Below are 22143 nucleotides of genomic sequence, written 5' to 3' on the forward strand. Positions count from 1 at the left end.
GCTATATCACAGAAGAAGATTTATCACAGAATGACTAATAAGCACATGAAAAGATGTTCTTCTACGTTACTGGTCACCAGAGGAATAGCACACTAAAAGCACATTGCAATATGCCTACATATCCACTAGGATGGCTATGGTTAAAAGAACTGACAATACCAAGAGTTGACAAGATTGTGGAGTGTCTTAGTCTGCTTGGCTGCTATAACAAAATACCATAGATTGTCTAGCTCAACCAACATACATTTATTTCTCACAGTTCTAGAGGTTGGGAAGTCCAAGGGCAAGGTGTCAGCATATTCAGTTCCTAACTTGCAAAAGGTTGCCCTCTAGCTGTATCCTCACATGGTATTTTCTCTGTGCTCCTGTGGAGGAGAAAGCAAGCTCTCTGGTGTCTCTTCTTATAAGGGCACTAATCCCATCATGGGGGCCTCACCCTCCTGACCTCAGTTAACCCTGATTACCTCCCCCAAACCCCATCTCCAAATAGTATTGCATTAGGGGTTAGGGCTTCAACATATGAATTTGGGGGGCACAACAAACATTCAGTTCATGACATGGAAGAACTAGAATTTGCATACATTACTTGTGGAAATGCAAAGTGGTACAGCCACTTTGAAAACTTGTATGGCAATACTTTATAAAGTTAAAAGTATATTTATTATGTGAAGCAGAAATTCCACTTCTGTTTACCCAAGAGAACTGAAAATGTGTGTCCACACTTGGACACAGACATGAATATTCATAGTGGCATTATTTAAGTAGCCCAAAACTGGAGCCCAAATGTTTATCAAATAAGTAAGCAGACTGTGCTGGATCCATACTATGGAATACTATTAAGCAATAAAAGAGCATAAAATGCTAATAGACTTACAGCATGGATGAATCTCAGAAGCATGCTAAACACAAGAAAGAAGTCAAACACAAAAGACTACATGCTGTATGATTCTGTTTATATGAAATTTTAGCAAAAGCAAAACTATAGTGACAGGAAAGCAGATCAAGAGTTAAGGGTGGAGGGAGGGGATCAAGTACAAAGGACGTGAGGACATTTTTAAAGGTGAGGGAGCTCTTCTATATCTTGATTGTGGTGTAGGTTACAAGACTGTGTATTGTAATTACCAAAATTCATCAAACCGTGTGCTTAAAATGGCTGAGTTTAACTATATATAAATAATACCTTGGTGAAAAAGAGGAAAAATGAATTAATGAAGTTTATAAAACCTAGCAAAAGTAAAATGTATTGTAAAATTACCATATAAGATTAGTTCATGTTTTACTATATCATGCCGTCACACAACTATTTTAGCTTGAGAGTTTCTAACACATGTGGTGTAATTTCTCATTCTTGTATCCAAGATAGGAAGGGCGAGGAACAATAAATGTGTGTGTATGCTTGTGTGTGTGTGTTTGTGTATATAGATACATGGATACAGACATATATATAATTTCTGTGAATGAATTAGTGAGACTATATTTTATAGGTTACTATTATTAAAGTTTTAAATTTATTGGCTTATACAGAATATTTTAACATTTTTTCAGATGTCTATATGTATCTATGATTACCTATAAATTAAATTTGTATTCATCAATTGAATCATCACTCAAGGAGCCAACTAACTGGCTTTTCATATCTTAACAGTCAAGCCTCCCTTCTCATTAGTGTTCTTGTGTGAAGATTTTTGTAAATGCTTTGGCTTTGTTGTAGTGAAGACAGTTTTATACTGTGAAATGTTTACTGAACCTAACAAAACTTTCGTTAATTTTGGAATGAGGATTTAGGCTGTCTCTAATTTGTGTCAGAATAATATATTAGCAACACTACATTATTATGCTTCTACATAAATATAACACAGTGTACTATCCTTAAGTATCTAAAATCTTAAGTTTTGTGACTAAAAATAATAACTTGTGCAAAGAAATTCCGGTGAACTCTCTCCTGATAAATTTATTAGATTGATAGATGTTAGTGTGATCTGTAAATGCACATGTGTAAATAGTTCTTTTGTTCCCTTAAGGGCTGAGGTTTGACTTCTTTGCTTGATGTTTTGGAATTTTTAAATGCAATTTGGGAGCTCTCTGAAGACTAAGTATCTGAATAAAATCTCATCAGATGCTTAACTTTGGTTAATCTGAAGTTATAACATTTGCAGGATTATCTCCAGAGTGATTTAACATGCCTGTCTGTTTTCTTTTCAGTTGGAATCAACAGGACTAGGCCTTAGTAGTAGTAGATTAAGGACAACTCTAAACAGAATACAAGAAAGCCTTATTGATCTGGTAAGTAATCAATTGAATCAATTATTTTGGGTTATATAAAATAGAAATTAGCCATCTAATCAACTACATATAAATGTATGCCTATATGCATATTGAGTGCCTGAGTCCTTAGTATTACACGAAATGCTTGTAGGAAGTAGAATGGAGGTTTCCTGTAGACTGATTGGAGACAGAAAACTAGTATACCTGAAAGAATATGATGTTGGCTGTACGTTCAGTACAAGTTCAAAGAGAGAAAGGAATTATGTGCGATATTGATGTCAGAGAATGACTAAAGGAGGAAGTGAAACTTGTACTAGCCTTTGAAGAACAGGCATGAGATTAGTGGGAAGAAGAGGGAAGAATGGCATTCAAATTAAGGTTCAAGGCTGAGCAAGGGCCTTGAAGTGGGAGCAAGCCTGGCCCAAAGTTTGGCAGATCTTTGTGATAGGGCACTGGTTATGCTTAAGAGTTGTGTTGTGTTGTGTTGTGGAGAGTGTTTAGGACCACTTTTCTAAATGGTCTTGAAATTCAAGAAGTTTAGATTCAGTTGGCCGTGCAACAGGGAGCCTGGATTCTTGACTGTCTCATATGTTGAAATGCACATTTTAAGAAGATAGGTTAGGTAGCAAAACAGGGCTGACCTTCTATAGTGTTTAAGCTAACATAAACATTTAAAATAAGAAAATTTTTTTTCTTGTGGTTGATCACTGTAGCCAGAGATTTTTGTTGTTCAGTATGCTTCTCTGCATCTACATTAGCCCCAAGATTCTCCAAATTTTCTTTTATCTTTTGACCTACTCAAACAAGCAATCATTTTCTTCTTTTTTTATAAACTCTATATTATGTGCATTCTGCTGTTGTTGAAGATTTTATAAGGCAATGTAGGGGCCGGCCCTGTGGCTGAGTGGTTAAGTTCGCGCGCTCCACTTCAGCGGCCCAGGGTTTCTCCAGTTCGGATTCTGGGCGCCGGACTTGGCACTGCTCATCAGGTCATGTGAGGCGGCGTCCCACACAGCACAACCAGAGGCACTCCCAACTAGAATATCCAACTGTGTATGGGGCAGGAGGCTTTGGGGAGAAAAAAAGATTGGCAGCAGATATTAGCGCAGGTGCTAATCTTTAAAAAAAAAAAAAGCAATGTAATCATTCTTTTAAGAAATATTGAAATAATTAGTAATATGCTGGCTTTGTTGTAGTGCTGAAAATTCGTCAGTGCACAAAAGAGGTAATTCCTGTCTTCTTGGAACTTGTATTTTGTTGGTGCAGAGAGACAGGTAAACAAATATGTAATACAGTGTCAGATACTTATAAGTGCTAAGAAGAAAATGAGGGAGAGTGATAGGACGGTGGTCTTTGAGCAGAGGTGTGAATAAAGTGAGAGAGGCATGTATTGCTATCTCAGGTCAGTGCAGGAAATAACCTGTATCCATCTCATCCATCTCCCTTACTATTTGGAGATCTTTTTGCCCAGCACATATTTTTATATGTATATATTCATAGCACCTACTTTGACACGCAGTCTTCCTTTAGTAAATGCTGTAGAGTAAATGAATAAACTCCAGTCTGTGAGTTTCATGTCTCCTGGCTTAACCTGGCTTGTTTCCTTGCCTTTGCTATCCATTTAATCCTAATCTTCATTTTCAGAGTCAAGGCTCCTTCTTTGACCCAGCCATTGTTGTTATTCTTTGTTTTTTAAAATCCATTGGCTCTCAACCCCATTGGCAGTTATCTGTGTTTTGATTTTGCTTCTCCTTGTTTGATACTTAGTGTAACCTTGACCATCAGATTTTGTTTTCTATATCTTAGTTCACAGCTGAAGTTTTTCTTGCTTCTGGCTAAACAGCTCAAGATTGATGGGCTGAAATTTACCACTAGAGTCATTCATTCTGACCTTTCTCTGTTATTTCTGATTGTCAAACTGCAGTTCCAGATTTGACCCTTAAGGCTGGATTTAATGCTTCAGATTTTGCCATACAGTGGATAATGAAATAGCAAGACAAAGTAAACAGTGGGACCAATCTAGCTGTGCTTTGAGACAAGCTGCCGCCCTGATAACAATCTCTCTGTAGCATCTGTCTGACCAGTTCTATGTTCATTGGATAAGTTTTTTCCTGAACTGGCATAGTAGTCAGATTTAGAAAAGTGGTTTTGTTTTTTTTTGGTGAGGAAGATTGGCCCTGAGCTAATATCTGTTGCCAGTCTTCCTCTTTTTTTTGCTTGAGGGAGATTGTTGCTGAGCCAACGTCTGTGCCAATCTTCCTCTCTATTTTATGTGGGATGCTGCCACAGCATGGCTTGACTAGTGGTGCCACGTCTGTGCCTGGGATCCAACCCTGTGAAGCCTGGGCCTCTGAAGCAGAGCCTGTGAACTTAACCATGACCGGGCCAGCCCCTTAGAAAAGTGTTTTCAAAAACCAACTATACACCCCTTCCCAATAAATAAATAGATAGATATGCCTGGTTTTTATTTTGGTACCTCATCTGTTAAATATGTCTTTTCTTTAAGTCCTTATCCTTATTATCTTCTAAATCAAAGACTGTACCTTGGATCAGAAGACCATACGAGCAGGAGCAGTCTGTTCTCCTTCAGTTTGTAAGGAGTGCTGACCTTTGCCAGGCCCTCTCCAGGGTCCTTACTGCTCAGGAGGATAAGACTCTACAAAAATATACTGGAAGTTTTGCTGAAGTTTTCCATTAGTTTCCAATGTTTTCCATCTTAAATTATTACTCATACTGATAAGTGTTGGTTTATTATTTTAGAAAATATGTTTGTCGTTTACTAGACCTGAGATGAAGGTTTTTGTAACCCGGTGTATAAATTTTCTTCACTTCATTAATTTGCATCTACGTTGACAGAGAACATTAATTAGTTTCTTGCTATTCAATATATTCTTGGCTATTAAAATAATTTATGCCCTGATCAATCTGGAACCATTAAATGGAAGTAGTATTTTTCTTTATATTTCTCCTATGTGTTAGTTAAAATTTTAATAAGCACTTTTTTGGTAATTTTATTTTCTCCCTATATATGTTCTAAGTTTTGCTTCTCTTTAAGCTGTAAAAGGCAAAATGAAATCATTATGGTCTTAAAAATGCCACCTGAAGTCATTTATCATATGAATTCATTGTAAACTAAGAAAATTTGTTTGACACATCAAATAAAATTCTAAGAAAAGTGGTCTAATAAGAGAAGAGTAGGAAAGGAAGCACCAGAAATGTGAGTTTTTAGTTATTCACTTGGTTGTGCTAAATTTTTTGCTTTAAGACCTTTGACCAACTTTCAATCTTTGATAATAAAAATGTATTTTAAATTGGTCCAGAAAAGTCCATAAATATGAATTATCTTTGTAGTAGTAAATTACTGGCAGAAAAGGCTAAAAAATGTGGGTCACTGTGAGAATAAAGATTCAATTAAGGTTTAATTTCTCAAAGTCTTCAAAGAGTTCTGTGTCCTTTCCTTATTGTACTGGTATAAGCTGAAACACTGATCCAGTTTAGGAGCTTTTCCATTTAAGTGCACGATAAGCACATACCATTTAATAAAATCAGCTTGACATTTTTATGACTCTCCTGCTGTCTTCAAGCACATTTCCCTAAAAGTAAACACAGAACTTTAGCCTTTAAGCAGATCATTACCATAATTTTTAGGTCTAAAATACCAGTGTTAACTGGGAATGAATGAAGGCATCCTAATGAAAACTTTTTGAAGTGGAGGCAACGACTCCAGTGATGTTCCCAAGTGTGTTTTTGTGAGAGAGCTCTGTGAGCAGGGGGGGATTCAGCCCATTTGAATTGGAGGTAGGCAAAGAGATTGTTGGCAAGTGCTTTCGGCCTCTCCTGATACCCAGAGATGAACTGCACTCCCCCCGCGACCAATACACCCTCTCCTTGCCTTCTCTCACCTAGCACCTCCCTCTTCTGTCCTAAATTAACGAGTTAGTATCTAAATTCAAAAAACTTTTAGTTTTATAAATATGTTGTGTATATGGTGATATCTAATCATAAAAGAATGAAATTTGAAAGTAACTCTGCTATTATAAATGTGTGGTATCCGTGGTTATTTTGGAGCTATTTTGAGTTTGAAATTGTACGTTATTGGCAGAAAATTCATGTTAGTTTTTGTTAGTTTAATTACTAAGTATTTTAAAAGAGGGCGTGTTTGATGCTTGGAAGGAGATTTTGTTGTACTTGTGGCGTATAATGTTCCAGGTTTCTACTCGTAAAATCGTAGAGCGAAGCTTGCCTGTGCTCATTAACCTGCAGTGTTCATACATACTGAGTAGCTGTCAGCTTCTGATTGAATCTCTCCTTCCGTAGGGAACTCGTAACCACCCAAAGCAACCCTTCCTGCCTACTCTTCTGCATGATAGAATGTGCTTTGTTATGATGCAGGCAGATGTACCTCTCTGGAACTATTTTCTGTTATTCCTGTTTCTACCCCATTTGGGCCACTTTGGCTAGCCTAGCCACTCTTGCCCAAGTGGGTTATCTCTTCCCCCAATTCCTCTATTAGTTTTTCTTCTTTTGAGGTTTTAGGCTTCTCCCCATTCTCTGACTTGTACTGAGATGGATATTCACAACTCTGAACTAAGAAGAAAATACAGAGTGCTATAAGCGGCATTGGAAGTAGACAGAAGGCAAGGAGCTATATGATGAGGGTACCAGACTCAGAGGATACACAGCAGTTGGATAGCTATCTTTTTTATTAATTCATTCAACAGGTATATATTGAATGCCTAGGTACTTTGTGGAAGACTGATGGTCCCTCTAGTGGAGGAGGCAGATAAGGAATAAATGAATATCTAATTTAATGTCAGATTGTGTTGAGAGTTACCAAGAACTAGGAAAGAAGGATAGAAAGAGGAGAAAAAGTGTGATATTGTTTAGGTGATTAGAGAAGGCTCCTCTGAGAAGGTAACATTGAAGCATGTCCTGGAAGGATATATAGGGTATTGAGCCATCTGGATAAGAATTCATTTATTTAGCAAACATTTATGTAGTACCTGTTTATTGAACACTTTATATAGATGCCAGGCACTGTTCTGGGAGTTAAGGATACAATTTTGGTGGGGAGGGAGTAGCCAGACAAAACTCCCTATTCAGGTGCAGCTTATTTTCTAGTAGAGAGAGGGTATTTTGGGGAAAAGTATTTCAGGTTGAGGGAACAGGGAATGCAAAGGCCCCGAGATGGGACCATGCTTGGCTTATTCCAGGAACATCAAAGAGGCCAGTATAAATGGAATGAAGTAAGCAAGAGGGTCAGTGATAGATGAAACCAGAATGGTAGCCTAGATCATGTAGGGCCTTTGGATTTTACTCTAAGGAAGACAGAAAGCCATTGAGGAGCTTTAAGCAGAGAGTTGACATGATCTGATTTAATTATTTAAAAGAGAATTATTTTGGCTGCAGTGTGTAACAGTTAAGGAGAGAGATGAAGTGGTTTGTACGAAAGTGTTAGTGGAAGAAGTAGTGAGACATGGTCAGATTCTGGATCTGTTTTGAAGGTAGACCCATCAAAATTTGTTGATGGATTACAAGTGTGGTATGGCACTGAGAGGAGCCAAGGATGACATCTAACTTCTGGAGAATGGAGGTACTGTTCCTGGAGATAGATAAGAGTTTTAGGAGGGACACATTTGAGAAGGACATTAAGAGTTCAGTTTCAGAAATGTTAAGTGCACTAAAGGTGAGAGAGAGGTGAGGGCTAGAATGTAGATTCGGAGCTGTTGGCATGTGGATGGCACTTAAAACTGGGACTGGATGAAATCACCTAGGGAGTAGAACGTAAATGAGAGAAGTCTGAGGACTGAACTCTAGGGCGCTCCTGTGTTTAAAGGTCAGGGAGAGGAGGACAGACTAGCAAAGGAGTCTGAGAAGTGGCCAGTGGCATAGGAGAAAGACCGGGAGGGTATGGTGTTCTGGGAAGCAAGTGAAGAAAGCTTTTCAAGACCAGCCATGTATGATGCTATAGATCTGTTAAATAAAATGGGTATTCACAATTGACTATTGGATTTGGCCATAAGGAGGCCATTGGTGACCTGAAACTGTTTCTTTGGAGTAGGACAGACAAAAGCCTGATTGGAATGGGCTTGAAAGAGAATGAGAGGAAGTGAAGACTCTTACCATCATCATTGTTGTCATCATCTCCATCAATTAAACTAATTGAGCTAGGAGGCATGCCAAGGTCTTGAGACACAAAGATGATGAAATTGGTCCCGACCCTCCAAGAACTCACAATGAGGTAGAGGAGTCAGGAAACAACAGCTGATAAAATGCACTTTATGCCACATACAGACATGAGTATATGTGTGGATAACGTTAACACAATTGTTGGGGAGGAAGAGAATTCATCTGCCCTCTCCAGGTCCTTCTGGCTGGGCTACAGATTAAATTCACATGAGACAGAATAACAGCATAAAAGTAAACAAAGCTTTATCACATGTATACATGGAAGAAAGCTAGGAAACTGGGTAACTCGCTGAAATGGCTGAGCTGCCAGCTTAAATATCATCTTCAGCTAAAGACAAAGGAGGATGTTGGGGGTCGTGGTTTGGGACTTCAAGTGGGTGGAAGGCTGTCTACATGGAGATGAAAATGTAAATGGGCCAACTACAAACAATGTGACCTGAGAAACACATTTTACATTACATTACAGTTATCTTATGGTATTACCTCCTTACTGGAACAGGCCCTTCTATTTTAAATTCTTTTAGACAGTTGAGGGGTGGGTCAAAGTTTCTTTCAGAGTCTTTTGTTCTTAAAAATAATTAAGCCAAAGAGACACATTTTGGGGTGGCCAATTCTGATCCCCCACACAAATAAGGTACTAATTCTTGAGAGACTGAGAAAATTATAGAAAGGAGGTAAATATGAGCTTAGACTTCAAAAATGAAAAGGGGGAAGCTAGGCAGACAATGGGAAGAGACCTAGTAAAACAGGAGTGTCAGCAGGACAGTAGAGCAAGTAGTCCCATGTGGCTAGACCTGAGGGGCTAAGATTACCTTGAAGTGAGGCTGGCAAGACAGGTGGTGTCAGCTGTAAAGGAGTAATATCATGGTAACAAGTTTAGGCTTTTTCCTGTAAGGAATGGATAGTCAATTGAGATTTTTAAACTAGGAAGTGGTGTGATCATGTCTCCATTTTAGAAGGGGCACCTGGTTATTATTGAAAATAAGCCGGTTGACTATATGGAAAGTGGAGTAGAAACAGGAGAAGCTAGAGGGAGAGGTCTCTATTAGGGGACTTTTGGAATGGTCCAGTCAAGAATGCTGTGAGTCCTTGGTCCTGATGTAGTAGTGACATGAGGAAGGTGTCTGTTTTGGCATGATGGAGATGAGGAAGAAGGGGAGTCGTGAGTGATTCCAGCCTTCCCCATTTGGGGGATTAAATCAAGTTAAATTCCTAATTCGGTGATTAAATTAAATAGTGCAAACAACCAATTGGTACCAAACAGTATTTAATTTTGTAATTTTTTTTGGCAGGAGTGGGGTGATTATTTTCCTTTTTAGTAGAAGGAAGTGAATAATGGAGCTGTGAAGTTGTTCCTCAAATAACTTAAATGCTAACTGAGTAATTAGAGATTGAAGAGAGATAATATCTTTAGTAGAAGATAGGATATAAAAAAGAACTAAAGAAGAATAAAACCATTTTCTAACTTGAAAGGTTTTATAATGTTTTATTTCCATTTTGCTAAATTTATAAACCAAAGTTATACTCACAGAATCCTATACGTTTGATGTCTCCTTTATTCATATGGAAAATGTTGGAGATTTGTGACTGTGTCATTGATTTAAAAAGTAATCTAGATTTACATTTTGTACACTTTTAGCTTTGTTTGTACCCAATCTTTGTGCTATAATTTTCTTTGAGGATCTTGTAAAGCTCAACACACCCTGCTCTTTGGGCATCCTTTCCTTTTATTCCCATTAGCCATCTTCTTTTTCATCAATAATCTGTCCCCAGACATATACAATTCAGCTGGTTCTGTTTCAGTTTATAACTACGTTCTAGTCCTGCCCTCTTGAGATTATACCAAAGTTACCTTGATTAAGGTTTGGGTGTAAAATGGTTAATTACACCATAAGTTTGGGTTTTACCAGCTTGGTCCTTGAGGGACAATCTCTTTTCCCTAATATACAAGTTCTTAAAGGGACTCTCACTGTTGTCTGTATGAAACACCTATCAATTCATAAAGATTCCTTGTGTTAGCCTTGTGTTGGTCATACACAGATAATAGCATATACAATTGGATAATTTTCACTTAGTATAAAAAGGAAAGTTCTAGTAGTTAGAAAATATAAAAGGAGGGGGAAAAAGAACAGAAACTAAATGTAATTAATGTACGCCTAAGAGTATTTTAATTATAGGTTTAGTTTTGTAAAATCACATGGTTTGTTGCTATTAGATTTGCTATTTCAGGCTGTGTGTATATGTGTTGTATTTTCAGGAAGTTTCAGCTGATCCTACTGCCACACTCGCAGCAGCAGAAGAGAGAAAGGAGAAGGTTCCGAGCCCACATCTCAGTCACCTGGTGGTTTTGACATCTGGGGATACATTGTATGGGTTGGCAGAAAGAGTGGTAGCCACAGAATCCTTGTAAGTTGCTGAAAACAGTTGCTTAAAACAGTTGCTTTGCCATTAAATATTTAAGAAAGGTTATGAAAGTAAGCATTGTATAATTAGACTTCTAGCTGTATACATCTCCCACTTCTGTGTTATATGTATTTCGGAGAAGTATATCCTAAAATAGATTACCAATTGATTTTTTAAAACTGCGTGATTGTTTTTCAGTTATATAAGCGGAAGGAGGAGATCTTTTAAGTTTCCTTTAAGTTTCGGTCTTTAGCAACATGATTCTTGCTTTAAGTAAAACTTTAAAAAAGCATGTTATACTTTATATTTTCCTATCAAATTGTGATTCTAGAGAAACTGTGTTACATTGTCAGTTTAGTGTTAAATATAGTTAACCCTTGACATCAGCAAGAATGCTTGCTGACCTTTAAAAATCCCCAAATTTTTAGTACAATTAAAGCATGTAACTTCTTTCATAAGATTTAGTCCAATATAACTTAAGACTTTTTGTGTACATAACAAAAAGTAGAGAAAAACAGTGTAGCTGCCAGTGGTCTTGCAGCTGAATGATTCCCACTCCTGCACACCAGCTGCCCGACCTGAAGTTCTGATGAATGTCTCCTCCAAGTTACAGTTTGTTGCATGTTATGAATGTTTGTGTTACTTCTAAAAAGTGTCAGTTCTTAAGTCTATGAATGCAAGGGTCTGTTGTGCATAATTAATTGAGATCTTTAAAAGATAACCTTTCAAAACATACCGATGTCTTCTTTCTTTCTTCCATCTTTTGTGTTATCTGTGTTCATATCTTACATGCAAAGCAGCATATCTCTACACCCTGTGGGACCCAGATTAGCTCCTTTGAAGTCACCCTCCTTCCACCTTAGCTCCCATTCAGTCATCAGCTCAGCATTCATTTCTGTGTAGATTGTAAATGAGCGTGTCAAGTGGTAGTACAAGGTAGTTCACTAAAGTGGAATAATTTTAATTGTTAAACTTTTGCTTAGAGATCTTAAAGATTACTTATACAAAAATATTGACAGGCTCTAAATCCTACGCTTTGCTTACACAGTGGGTTATTTATTCCCCTTAGGGTATTCTTGGCTGAACAGTTCGAGTTCCTTCAGCCACATCTTGATGCTGTGATGCCTGCAGTCAAAAAGCCCTTCCTTCAGCAGTTTTATTCTCAGGTCAGAGATGGTCTTGTGTATCATTTCAGCTGTGAGCAAGATAAGACTGTCACATGCTTTTTCGTTTTTTTTTGACTAGTAGTCAGTCACCAAATCCTAAGAGAGCTCAATTAAAATATTTGCTTATTCACTCATGAATTCCTGTGTTAAATAAATACTTACTGAGCACTTCATATAACTTTCAGTCTAATGAGAGAGAGAGAGAATTAAAACGGTATTTACAATAAATTATAAGAGAAGGAAACAGTGGCAGGATGGTTAACCTTGACTGGAGGAGGAAAGAGGGTGTGATTGGGAAGGTTGTCTAGAAAGGCTGTCTGGAGGAATTGAATTGGACCAGCCGGGTGAGTTGGGAGTATATTCCAAACTAAGGGAATGGCTTATATGAAGACCAGCAGGTGAGAGAGAGCATGGTGCTTGTGAGCGGCTGAGGAAAACTCAGATTGTCAGAGCAGGGAAGAGGGCTAGTGATGAGAGAGATGGCTGGAACGATAAGCAGGAGCCACGTGATGTTTGCTGCTCTCAGCCAGGGGTTGAACTTTCCTCCGAGGGTACTGGGAATCTACTGGAAGACTTGAAACAGGTGAGTAGCATGGTCAGGTGTGTGTTTTAGAGAGTACGTTGGGGGCAATGTGAAGAATGGACTTTAGATGGCAAGCTTAGGCTTGAAGGCTGTTCCAGAAATACAGGTGAGAGAGGATGGAATCTTGAGGTAGGGTAGTAGGAGTGGACATGGAGAGAAGTGAAAGAATTTGAGAAATATTTGCTCCATGAAAATATGTGGGTCTTTTATAGTTGTAGTGTCAACTGTCTCAAATTTGTTTAATGTTTCAAAATTATGTTTTGAGTAAGACCTTTGCCCTTGAGTTAAAGTATTTTCATAATTCAAATCTCTAAATGTATACTGTTTCATTTTTAGAGATGTATACTAGAAATAGGAACAAAATATTCTTTATAAATTTGATACTTGTAGAAAATATTTGTTTTTACTTCTGTAAAATTTATTTCAGACAGTCTCAACTGCCAGTGAACTACGCAAGCCAATTTACTGGATTGTGGCTGGTAAAGCCATTGATTATGAACAGATGCTGCTCCTAATGGCTAACGTGAAATGGGATGTAAAAGAAATTATGTCACAGCACAATATATATGTAGATGCATTGTTAAAGGCAAGTACTCTGGGAAACATCTTTGTCAAAGATGATTCTACTAAGAGAACTATTCCTATAATTACAATAGCTCTAAAGTAGTGAGATTATAGATATTACCACGTTTCTAGCGTTGTGATATTAATTCATCTAGTGATTTGTCTGTAATAATCCAACTTATGCCTGAATTAGAATAGGCTAACTTTCCAAATTTTGTGTTCTTTTTTTGAGGATGATTAGCCCTGAGCTAACATCTGCTGTCAATTCTCCTCTTTTTGCTGAGGAATATTGGCCCTGAGCTAACATCCGTGCCCATCTTCCTCTACTTTATATGTAGGATGCCTGCTACAGCATGGCTTGCCAAGCGGTGTCTAGGTCCACACCTGGGATCCACACAGGTGAACCCCAGGCCACCGAAGCAGAATGTGTGAATTTAACCACTGTGCCACCAGGCTAGCCCTAAATTTTGTGTTCCTTTTGACCCAAGAATACTTTGTAGGTTTTTCATTTTTGCTCACTAATTTCCCATTTTGAGTTAGAGTTTGATTGGTTTGTTTTGGCTGACTTTCGTGTTATGTAATCTCAATAGCCATGATTGTACCAACAAGAAGATATATCTATTTATTTAGAAAATACTTCAATATTTGTGTATATTCATTAGCAAGAGACCATGCCCTTAATTATTCTAAGTCGTTTTTTCCAGAAATCACATTACTTTTGCAATGTGTCATGCAAACACCTTTACATTTAATGATTTACATTTATAAGTGTTCTGGAAAGAACTGTAGTCATTTTTTTTTACATTTATGCATCAGGAGATATTTATAGATCACCTGACACGTGCCACACGCTGATCCAGGTGTTGGCGATATGGTTGTGAATTAACGAACTTATATGCCCTCAAGAAATTTACATGCCAATGTGGGGACAGCAGTAAAGAGATAAGATAGAATATGTCAGGTGATGAATAGTCCTGTGAAAAAATAAATAACCAGCCGAAGAGGCATAGAGAGTGGCAGAGTGTGGGTGGGGGAAGCATACCACATATTAACTTGTGGTCAGAAAAGGACTCTGATAAAGTGAGAATTGAGGAGAGGCCTGAAGGAAGTGAGGAAATGAGCCGGGTGGATGTCTGAGGTGAGGAAGAGCATCTGAGAAAATGGAAACGGCTTTCGGAAAAATTCTGTTTTTCATATTTGTCAGTGAAAAGAAAACTGGCCCTTCTTAAACTTCTGACTCGTCTGACTTATACAAGCATTCTTACCTGCTTAGTCCAAGGCAATAAATAATAGCCTGGGACACTTGAGAATCAGAAATAAAGCCAGGGATCAAAGCAGAGATAGCAGTGGAATTCATCTAGTGTGCCAACTCAACTCCCAGCCATGTATGTGTGCCCTTCTGGAGGGCCGTTTTGTCGACTGGGAGGCTCTCCCCATCAAGGAACAGTTGGCAGTGTCTAGGACTTAGCCTGAGGTGTAAGGAGTGAGTGACAACAAAGGTGCTCTATAATTGCTGCCCTGGAAGAACTTTGATTTCTAGAGCACCCAGGAGATTTCAGTTGGGAATTTTAACTTGGAATGTAAAGGTAAATGTAATTTGAAAATAACCCCATGCCTCTTCTTTGAAGAATTCTGCTGTTGAAACTCGATTCTGTTTTTCATGACATCCTAACGGCGATACTCACAGGGATGCACGAAAAGAAAGATTTCTGCACTCAGTGAATATGCATACTAGAAGGAAGCTGCTTGCTTCGTGTATTCTTAATTCCAAGAAACATTAATATCACATGAGAGAAGCAGTGTGTTGTTCAGATTATTAACTGAGCCCACTTTTTAGCAGCTTAAGGCCATCTTTCATAAACTTTTACGATAACTTTTGTTCTTTCTATTACTTTTCCAAGTCCAAACCTTTAGGTAAGAGCAGTCTGCAGTTATTGTCCCAAAAGAGTCATTAAGTAAAAGGAAATGATTTTATTATTTAACATCAAGCATTCTGAACATTGAATTTAGCAGTGACTAGAATGACATTTTACACAGTATGCATGTAACTTTATCTTTAAAATATTAATGAAATGTATTGAATCATGACTCTCGAAATCCAAAGCAGAATTACTACAGCAAAGCGTAAATACAGTAGCAAATACCTCCTGTTCTGCTAGATTCATGAAATGAAAATGTTGAAGAGCAATTATTTCTTTAACTTTGATTTTCAAAAGTAAGCTTAATGGATTGAAGATTCACTTCTTTTTCATAAATAATTAAAAGCAGTTAACTGTCATAAATCATCAAAAAATTGTGATTTAGGGAGTAGCAAAAAAGCAAAGCATAATACAATAATCATTATGTGATAGCTTGACTGGTAATGATCAGATTAGAGTTTTTCCTCCTGTGTTTTATTAGAAAATTTGGACACATGTCAGTCTTTACTTGTTAAGCATTGTGTAGCTTCTCTATTGAGGAAACTAAAGAAAAAGATGTCATTTTAAGCATTCTTAAATTTATTTGAAATATATTGTCAAGGAAGGACCAACAACATTTACTTTTGTAAATGAACATATTTAGATAATAGTAGTTCAAAGAAATCAGAAGTACATTTATTGAAGGATGAGTCATCTGCTCCTTTCATGTAATTGTTGGAATTATTTATATTTTTATTTTTATTAGAATGGTATCATGAAAGTTACTAATAAGTAATAGAAATGTTCAGTTTTTCTGTAATACAAAATATTTTATGTCTTATCTTTGTATGAAAAATTTGCAGCTCATGACTTTTGAATCATTCAGTTTATAATAATTTATTTACTTTTGAAGAATGTTTAGGAGAGAGAGTAATTTAGCAGATTGCTCTCTGAAGAGTGTAGCCACAAGTTACAAATAGTTCACTCTGAGTTAAAAGCTTCTTAGAACACTTTTTTTAAACTGGGCTCCTGGAAGATATTTTTAAAGACATATTAGGTTATTAAGCTCTTTTATACATACTGATAGTCATAGAAAAATTTGAGGTGTAAAACATTTGAACATTGCTAGCACTGTTTCATCAGTTAATGACACTTATTTCCTTTGAGATGAAATGTGGTATACTCTGTATTACAACATAATTTATTCAGTTTTATGTACTTAAAAACAAAAACCAAAAAACTTCACACTAAGTCCAAATTGTCTTTGGCATTATCTCTTCTTGTTTTACTTGGCTTGCTTCTGAGTCTTTCTAAATCTTTTCTGCCGTTAGGATGGGAAAGCAACGTGACATTATAGTTACATTCACATATGGCTATGATTTTTTTCTTTTTAGGAATTTGAGCAGTTTAACAGGAGGTTAAATGAGGTTTCTAAGAGAGTTCGGATACCCTTGCCTGTGTCTAATATCCTTTGGGAGCATTGTATACGACTGGCTAATAGAACGATTGTGGAAGGGTAAGTTTTTCATGAAAGCGCGATCTGATTCTTCGATGATAAATCACAATATATGAATGACATTATGTATTATCAGTAATGGATGGAGAGATAGGTATAGTGATAAACAGCATAATAACGCAGGTTTGACTTTACAGTATAATTAGAGAAAACCTTAAACCCTACTGTGCCATCTCTGTCTGTGCTCTCTTTTCTTGCTGGTGACCTAGAACCAGCTAATAGAGGAGTGAGAAATGCAACATCTAATGGTTATCTGAAAGTTAAACTAATAATAATTGTTAATACCTAATGATATAATTATTATGATGGTGATTATACCATAGCATTCTTGAGCACTATGTGTCCTTTACTGAACCAAGCACTTTTTATATCACCAAATCCTAATATAAACTTTCTTTGGTAGTACTGTTATTCTCTGTTTTATCAATGAGAAAACGTGGCCTCAGAAAATTGAGTCTTAAAGAAGTTAACTTGTCCAAGTTCATACAGTTTTCAAATGCAGAGAAGTCATGTGACCGCCTGATTTTTGATGGCAAAATCAGGCCTCATAACCACTGTATCACTTTTATGTCATTGTGAACTACATACATCCTTCATATGTTGAATTTACGGATCTGTCAATGGTAATTTTCCCACTGACTCAGAGACCATGCTTAATCTGCCCATAACATCTAGAACACAAGTAAGAATCGGCGATACATTTAAAATATTCCCGAAAAGCAAAGCGCTATCTCAAAGGCCATTCATAGTGATCTAGAATTGTGCATCAATTGATTATTCACGCTATCATTTATCTGATTTCTCTTCAGTTGTTAATTTGGTATGACAAATAATGTACCATATTAGAAAGTGGGAAGGTGACGGTGACAAGCTGACGGCAGTCTTGGCATTCTGTATTGAAAGCAGTGGTGCTGCAAGTACCAAAGTGGCTCTGTGTGAAAAATCTGGACTGAAAAGTATTTTTAATAAATTTGTTTAGTAAAATAGAAAAGCTAGTAATAAATGTTATATTTCTGCATAAAATATTTTTATTAAAAAAATCTTGGTCACTTTGAATAATATAAACTTTAGTTTTCTTGCAAGTTTCCGTAGGGGAAGTAACTCATTCCTTAGGGTTGGATTCTCCATGTTTTGTATGATTGAAGGAATGAGACACTGACTTATGAGAAATGAAATGTTGTACTGTTAGGGTTAATATATTCATTCTTATTCCTAGCCCACCTTAGAACATACAATGTTTCAGTAGTGTGAGGTGTCAGAATGTCTATAAAGTATTTTATTATGAAAAATATGTGTGTACTTTCTTGCTTACATGCTCACATGTTTTCTTAGGTTTGCTCTGTGTTCATAGGAGAATTATTTCATTTGTTTCCTTTGCATCGTGTAGTTACAATATCGAACAGTTTTACAATACTAATATTACTTTGGAGTATTCACAGTTTAGTTTTTAAATAATTCTTGGCAGCCAGATTAACTGGAATGCCAGTTTACCTTTCTTACAGATGATTATGTTAATTGAGTATGGAGGACTGTGGTCTGTAGAGCAGCAAAGAACCTTGGAAGTTATTAGATCTCTTTGCTTTGCAAGTGAGGAAACTGAGACCCAGAGTGGTAAAATGACTGCTGAGTGACAGGGCCTGAGCATACCCCTGTCCTCTGCTCCAAGGCTCGTGTGCCTTTTCTCCTGTCACCCTCTCGTTTCTGAGAATCTGTCCAAATATGGGTTAAAGAAAAGTTTAAGTCCCTAAAAGTTTCCTTTTCTAACGATCCTATCATTTTTTTTATTACTATGTATCTTAGATATGCCAACGTCAAGAAGTGTAGTAATGAGGGTCGTGCCTTGATGCAATTGGATTTTCAGCAGTTTTTAATGAAACTTGAAAAACTAACAGATATTAGACCCATTCCTGATAAAGAATTTGTGGAAACCTATATTAAAGCCTACTACCTAACAGAGAATGACATGGAGCGCTGGATCAAAGAGCACAGGGTGAGAGCTGGAAAACTGTTAATTAAATTTTTATTCCTTTTCCTTTGTGCTGTCCTTTTTTTTTAAGATTGGCGCCTGAGCTAACAACTGTTGCCAATCTTCTTTTTTTTTTTCCTGCTTTTTCTCCCCAAATCCCCCCAGTACATAGTTGTATATTTTAGTTGTGGGTCCTTCTAGTTGTGGCATGTGGGATGCAGCCTCAACATGGCCTGACGAGCGTTGTCATGTCTGCTCCCAGAATCCAAGCCAGCAAAACCCTGGGCCACCGAAGCAGAACACGCGAACTTAACCACTCGGCCACGAGACCGGCCCCATTCCTTTGTGCTGTTCTTGACTGGTATATTATATAATTCAAAATCATGAGTGTGAGATATAAAGAAACATTGGCTTTTTTAGCATGAACTACTTAGGCCAGTTCTTTACCATATTCACACTGTGTCTGTGCAATGCCCTTTGCCTAGTCAAATCCTTTTGAGACCTCTATGAACTGTGACAATAATTATCTGGAAAGATAGCCAGAGGCTGAGCTTTAGCTGTGTTTATCCTGCAGCTGTGTTGTAGGAAAAGGCTGAAGTTGGTGAACATCAAGACAAATTGAATCCAGCAACATTGAAATGATTCACAAGCTAAAGTCTATTATATAACTTAAGTCTTCTTGTGGCTCTCAGCAATGAATTGGTGACATCTTGAACACACTGGCATGTAGTAGTGATGATTGAATATAGCAATATTTAAATGGCTAAATTTAACTTCATCTTACATTAGATTTTACCTTAAGTATAGATGAGATTATTTTTTCTTTTGTGTGGATATACAGATAAGTAGATAAAAATACTGTTTCTTAAGTATTACTTACGATGCTGAATTTTTGACACAGTTTAACTCAACATGTATCACCAGAACATGCTCAGTATGGGAGCTTTCCTGTATTATTGCTTTATCATTTGTCTAGATAGGCAGTATGTGAAGGCAGATTTAATGAAAATATGGGGAGTGTTAAAATGATCACTGAATCTTATTCCTTCAATAGCTCTAAGTGTTCACATTTATTTATGCTATGAATACCATGAATAAAAGCTAAGTAAATTTTTACTTCATATGACTGAGTAAGGAAATAAGGAATTATTTATATTTACTTTATCAGACTCATCCTTTCTGGTTTCAACACCCTAGAAAATGAAATGAATATTAGGGTGGACCATTAGCCTGAGTTTTGTGTAAATATGCCCACTGTAGGTCAGTTTCAGATCTTTGGGAGCAAAGTAGAAATATACATGTTATTTTCAAAGATTTTGATCAGTACACCAGAATTGAGACAAATGTCACCATTTTTAGTCCCACTGACCTCTGACAGTTGAGAACCAAAATGCTAAGACAGGTGCAGGTGGACTGCTGAATACCACTGGAATCCATTTAGTAAAGGAAGCTGTAAGCACTTCGGGTTGGGACCAAGGAAGGGGTTTGGGGATAGAGTACAAGTAGCTGAGGGGAGAAAGCACGGCTCTTGATTTGGTGCAAGTACAATGCCTATTTTAGGGTTTCCTCTTTAATATAGTGGACTAAAATTTTTAGCTTAGTATTTTGAAAGAGCTTTAACTGATATTTGTAATTCAGTGAAATTTTCCCAGCAGCAGTGACTGTGCTGTCTTCCGGGGAACTCCTCACAATGTCTAGTACCATGTTTGATGACGATGATACTTGGCTTGCTAAGTGTTGACTGATTACTTGAGAGAATTTGCCAGGTGCTTACAGGTGCCCTCAGAGGTCAGATACACAAACAGCAGTTTGCTGAGTTTTTAAAACGAGCTCTTTCTCATATTTTGAAATTGCATTATCTTTAGTGGCTACCTCCAGTGAAGACATGTTCTTTTCTTATTAGATAATACTATACAACTTTCCCTCCCTATCTGAACTCTTGCTATTCAACCTCCAGAAACAAATCAATATGTAAAACTTTCTGGTGAGTCCTATTCATTTTCATCTTGGCAACTTATCTGAAATTCAGGAACCAAATAGATTTGTATAGCAATAAATACTTATAGTCTTAATTTTACTAGCTACCAATTACAATTGAGGGTTTAAAAATCAGTAACTTTCTGATCTTTGTTACCTTATTCATTTATTGCATCTCAGAAGAGTTGTTTTGTCGTTGGAGATTTTTTCTTTTACCTAAAATGTTTGCAAAATAGAGAGTGCCAGAAAATACTTACTCAGTAGCATTTTAAAAATTGAAATGTCAGTATTTTGGTAACAAAGACTATCACAGAAACAGGTGTAAAGTGTATGATCTTAAAAGTAACAAAAAGCGTAAGTGTGTCAGATTATCTGCCATATTAAAAAAATTCTAGTGCTTCCTGTTTCAAATGTACTGCAGTATCCTTATTCCCCATTATTACAGCTCAGTGAACAATTTGTCTTCTGTGTCTCAACTGTAATTTCCACTGTTTTCACTGGTTTGTAGAGCTCAGTAGCTATCCACTGAGACCTGTATATCTGCCTGTTCTTTCATTGCCTTGATCAAATACTTGTCTTTTATGTACTGAATTTCGATCTTCCTTTTTTGAACAGGAATATTCAACAAAGCAGCTGACCAATCTGGTAAATGTTTGCCTGGGATCCCATATCAATAAGAAAGCAAGACAAAAACTTCTAGCAGCTATTGATGATATAGACAGACCCAAAAGATAATGAACACAATTCTTTTTCCTAGTGGCATTGATCTCCTCTCAACATATATGACGTGAAAGCCAATTTGTCACGCGCTCCTGACAACTGTCTGCTAAGAAAACTTTGTGCATGTTCTTTCCAACTGGAAAGTGGAAAACAGTGAAGTTTGTGTGGTATTCTCAAATGACTTTTATATGCTCTGATCTCTTCTCTTCAACTTTTAGTCTCATTTGTTGTATTCCTTTTTCTGAATTGATATTATTGCCTCATCATAACTATTGTTACGTGACTGCAATTATACGTTTTAGAGAAGAATGTACCATAAGTACGTAATTAGAAGGAACAGTGACAATGCATCCATGGGCAGTTTTTGGAAAATGGATTTATGTTAGCATTTTTCTACCCTCTGAACTTGGTTGTTAATAAGTATGAGAGGGTTAATGTACAGTATCTCTTAATTGTGAGCACTGCATGAGAATTGAAAAGTACATGTAAGCAAAACAGTTGAAAAATCAGTATATTCTCTGTTTTTAAATGTCAAAGTTTATGTCAGGGTTAATTTGGTTATAACACATGATCATAAATGGTGAAATTAATAAATATTATACTCTAACATGATCAACCTCTGTGAGACTGCATTTTGATATTTTTCCATGGCAGGCAGATTTCATGAAACTATAATAGAATTTTTTTAGCCTGTTCTAATTTTAATGATCTTATATTCTGAAACCAATGGTGAAAGTAATTTCATTGGGTATACCTTTTTAGTGCCTGAGTAGCGTGCAGAATGGTAATTGTGGGATTTTCTTTTTTTTCTTTTTGCTGAGGAAGATTTGCCCTGAGCTAACATCTGTGCCAGTCTTCCTCTGTTTTGTATGTGGGTTGCCACCACAGCATGGCTG

The 22143-nt window shown here is 36.9% G+C and overlaps 1 protein-coding gene across 2 annotated transcripts in view; it reads left to right on the plus strand.

Annotated features, from left to right (window-relative positions):
* VPS50 (VPS50 subunit of EARP/GARPII complex) overlaps window positions 1-21859 on the plus strand; it is a 143433-nt gene extending 121574 nt beyond the window's left edge. For both annotated transcript variants that reach the window (XM_044767227.2, XM_070508484.1), the window contains 7 exons: window positions 2203-2283; window positions 10712-10860; window positions 11927-12023; window positions 13034-13192; window positions 16463-16584; window positions 18385-18574; window positions 21143-21859. In XM_044767227.2, coding sequence (XP_044623162.1) covers window positions 2203-2283; window positions 10712-10860; window positions 11927-12023; window positions 13034-13192; window positions 16463-16584; window positions 18385-18574; window positions 21143-21262 — 918 coding nt within the window. In that variant the 3' untranslated portion in view covers window positions 21263-21859. The remainder of the gene's footprint in view (window positions 1-2202; window positions 2284-10711; window positions 10861-11926; window positions 12024-13033; window positions 13193-16462; window positions 16585-18384; window positions 18575-21142) is intronic.
* The last annotated feature ends 284 nt before the right edge of the window (window positions 21860-22143 follow it).

This window comes from Equus asinus, chromosome 1 (genome assembly GCF_041296235.1).
Source record: "Equus asinus isolate D_3611 breed Donkey chromosome 1, EquAss-T2T_v2, whole genome shotgun sequence".
Lineage (NCBI taxonomy): Eukaryota > Metazoa > Chordata > Mammalia > Perissodactyla > Equidae > Equus > Equus asinus.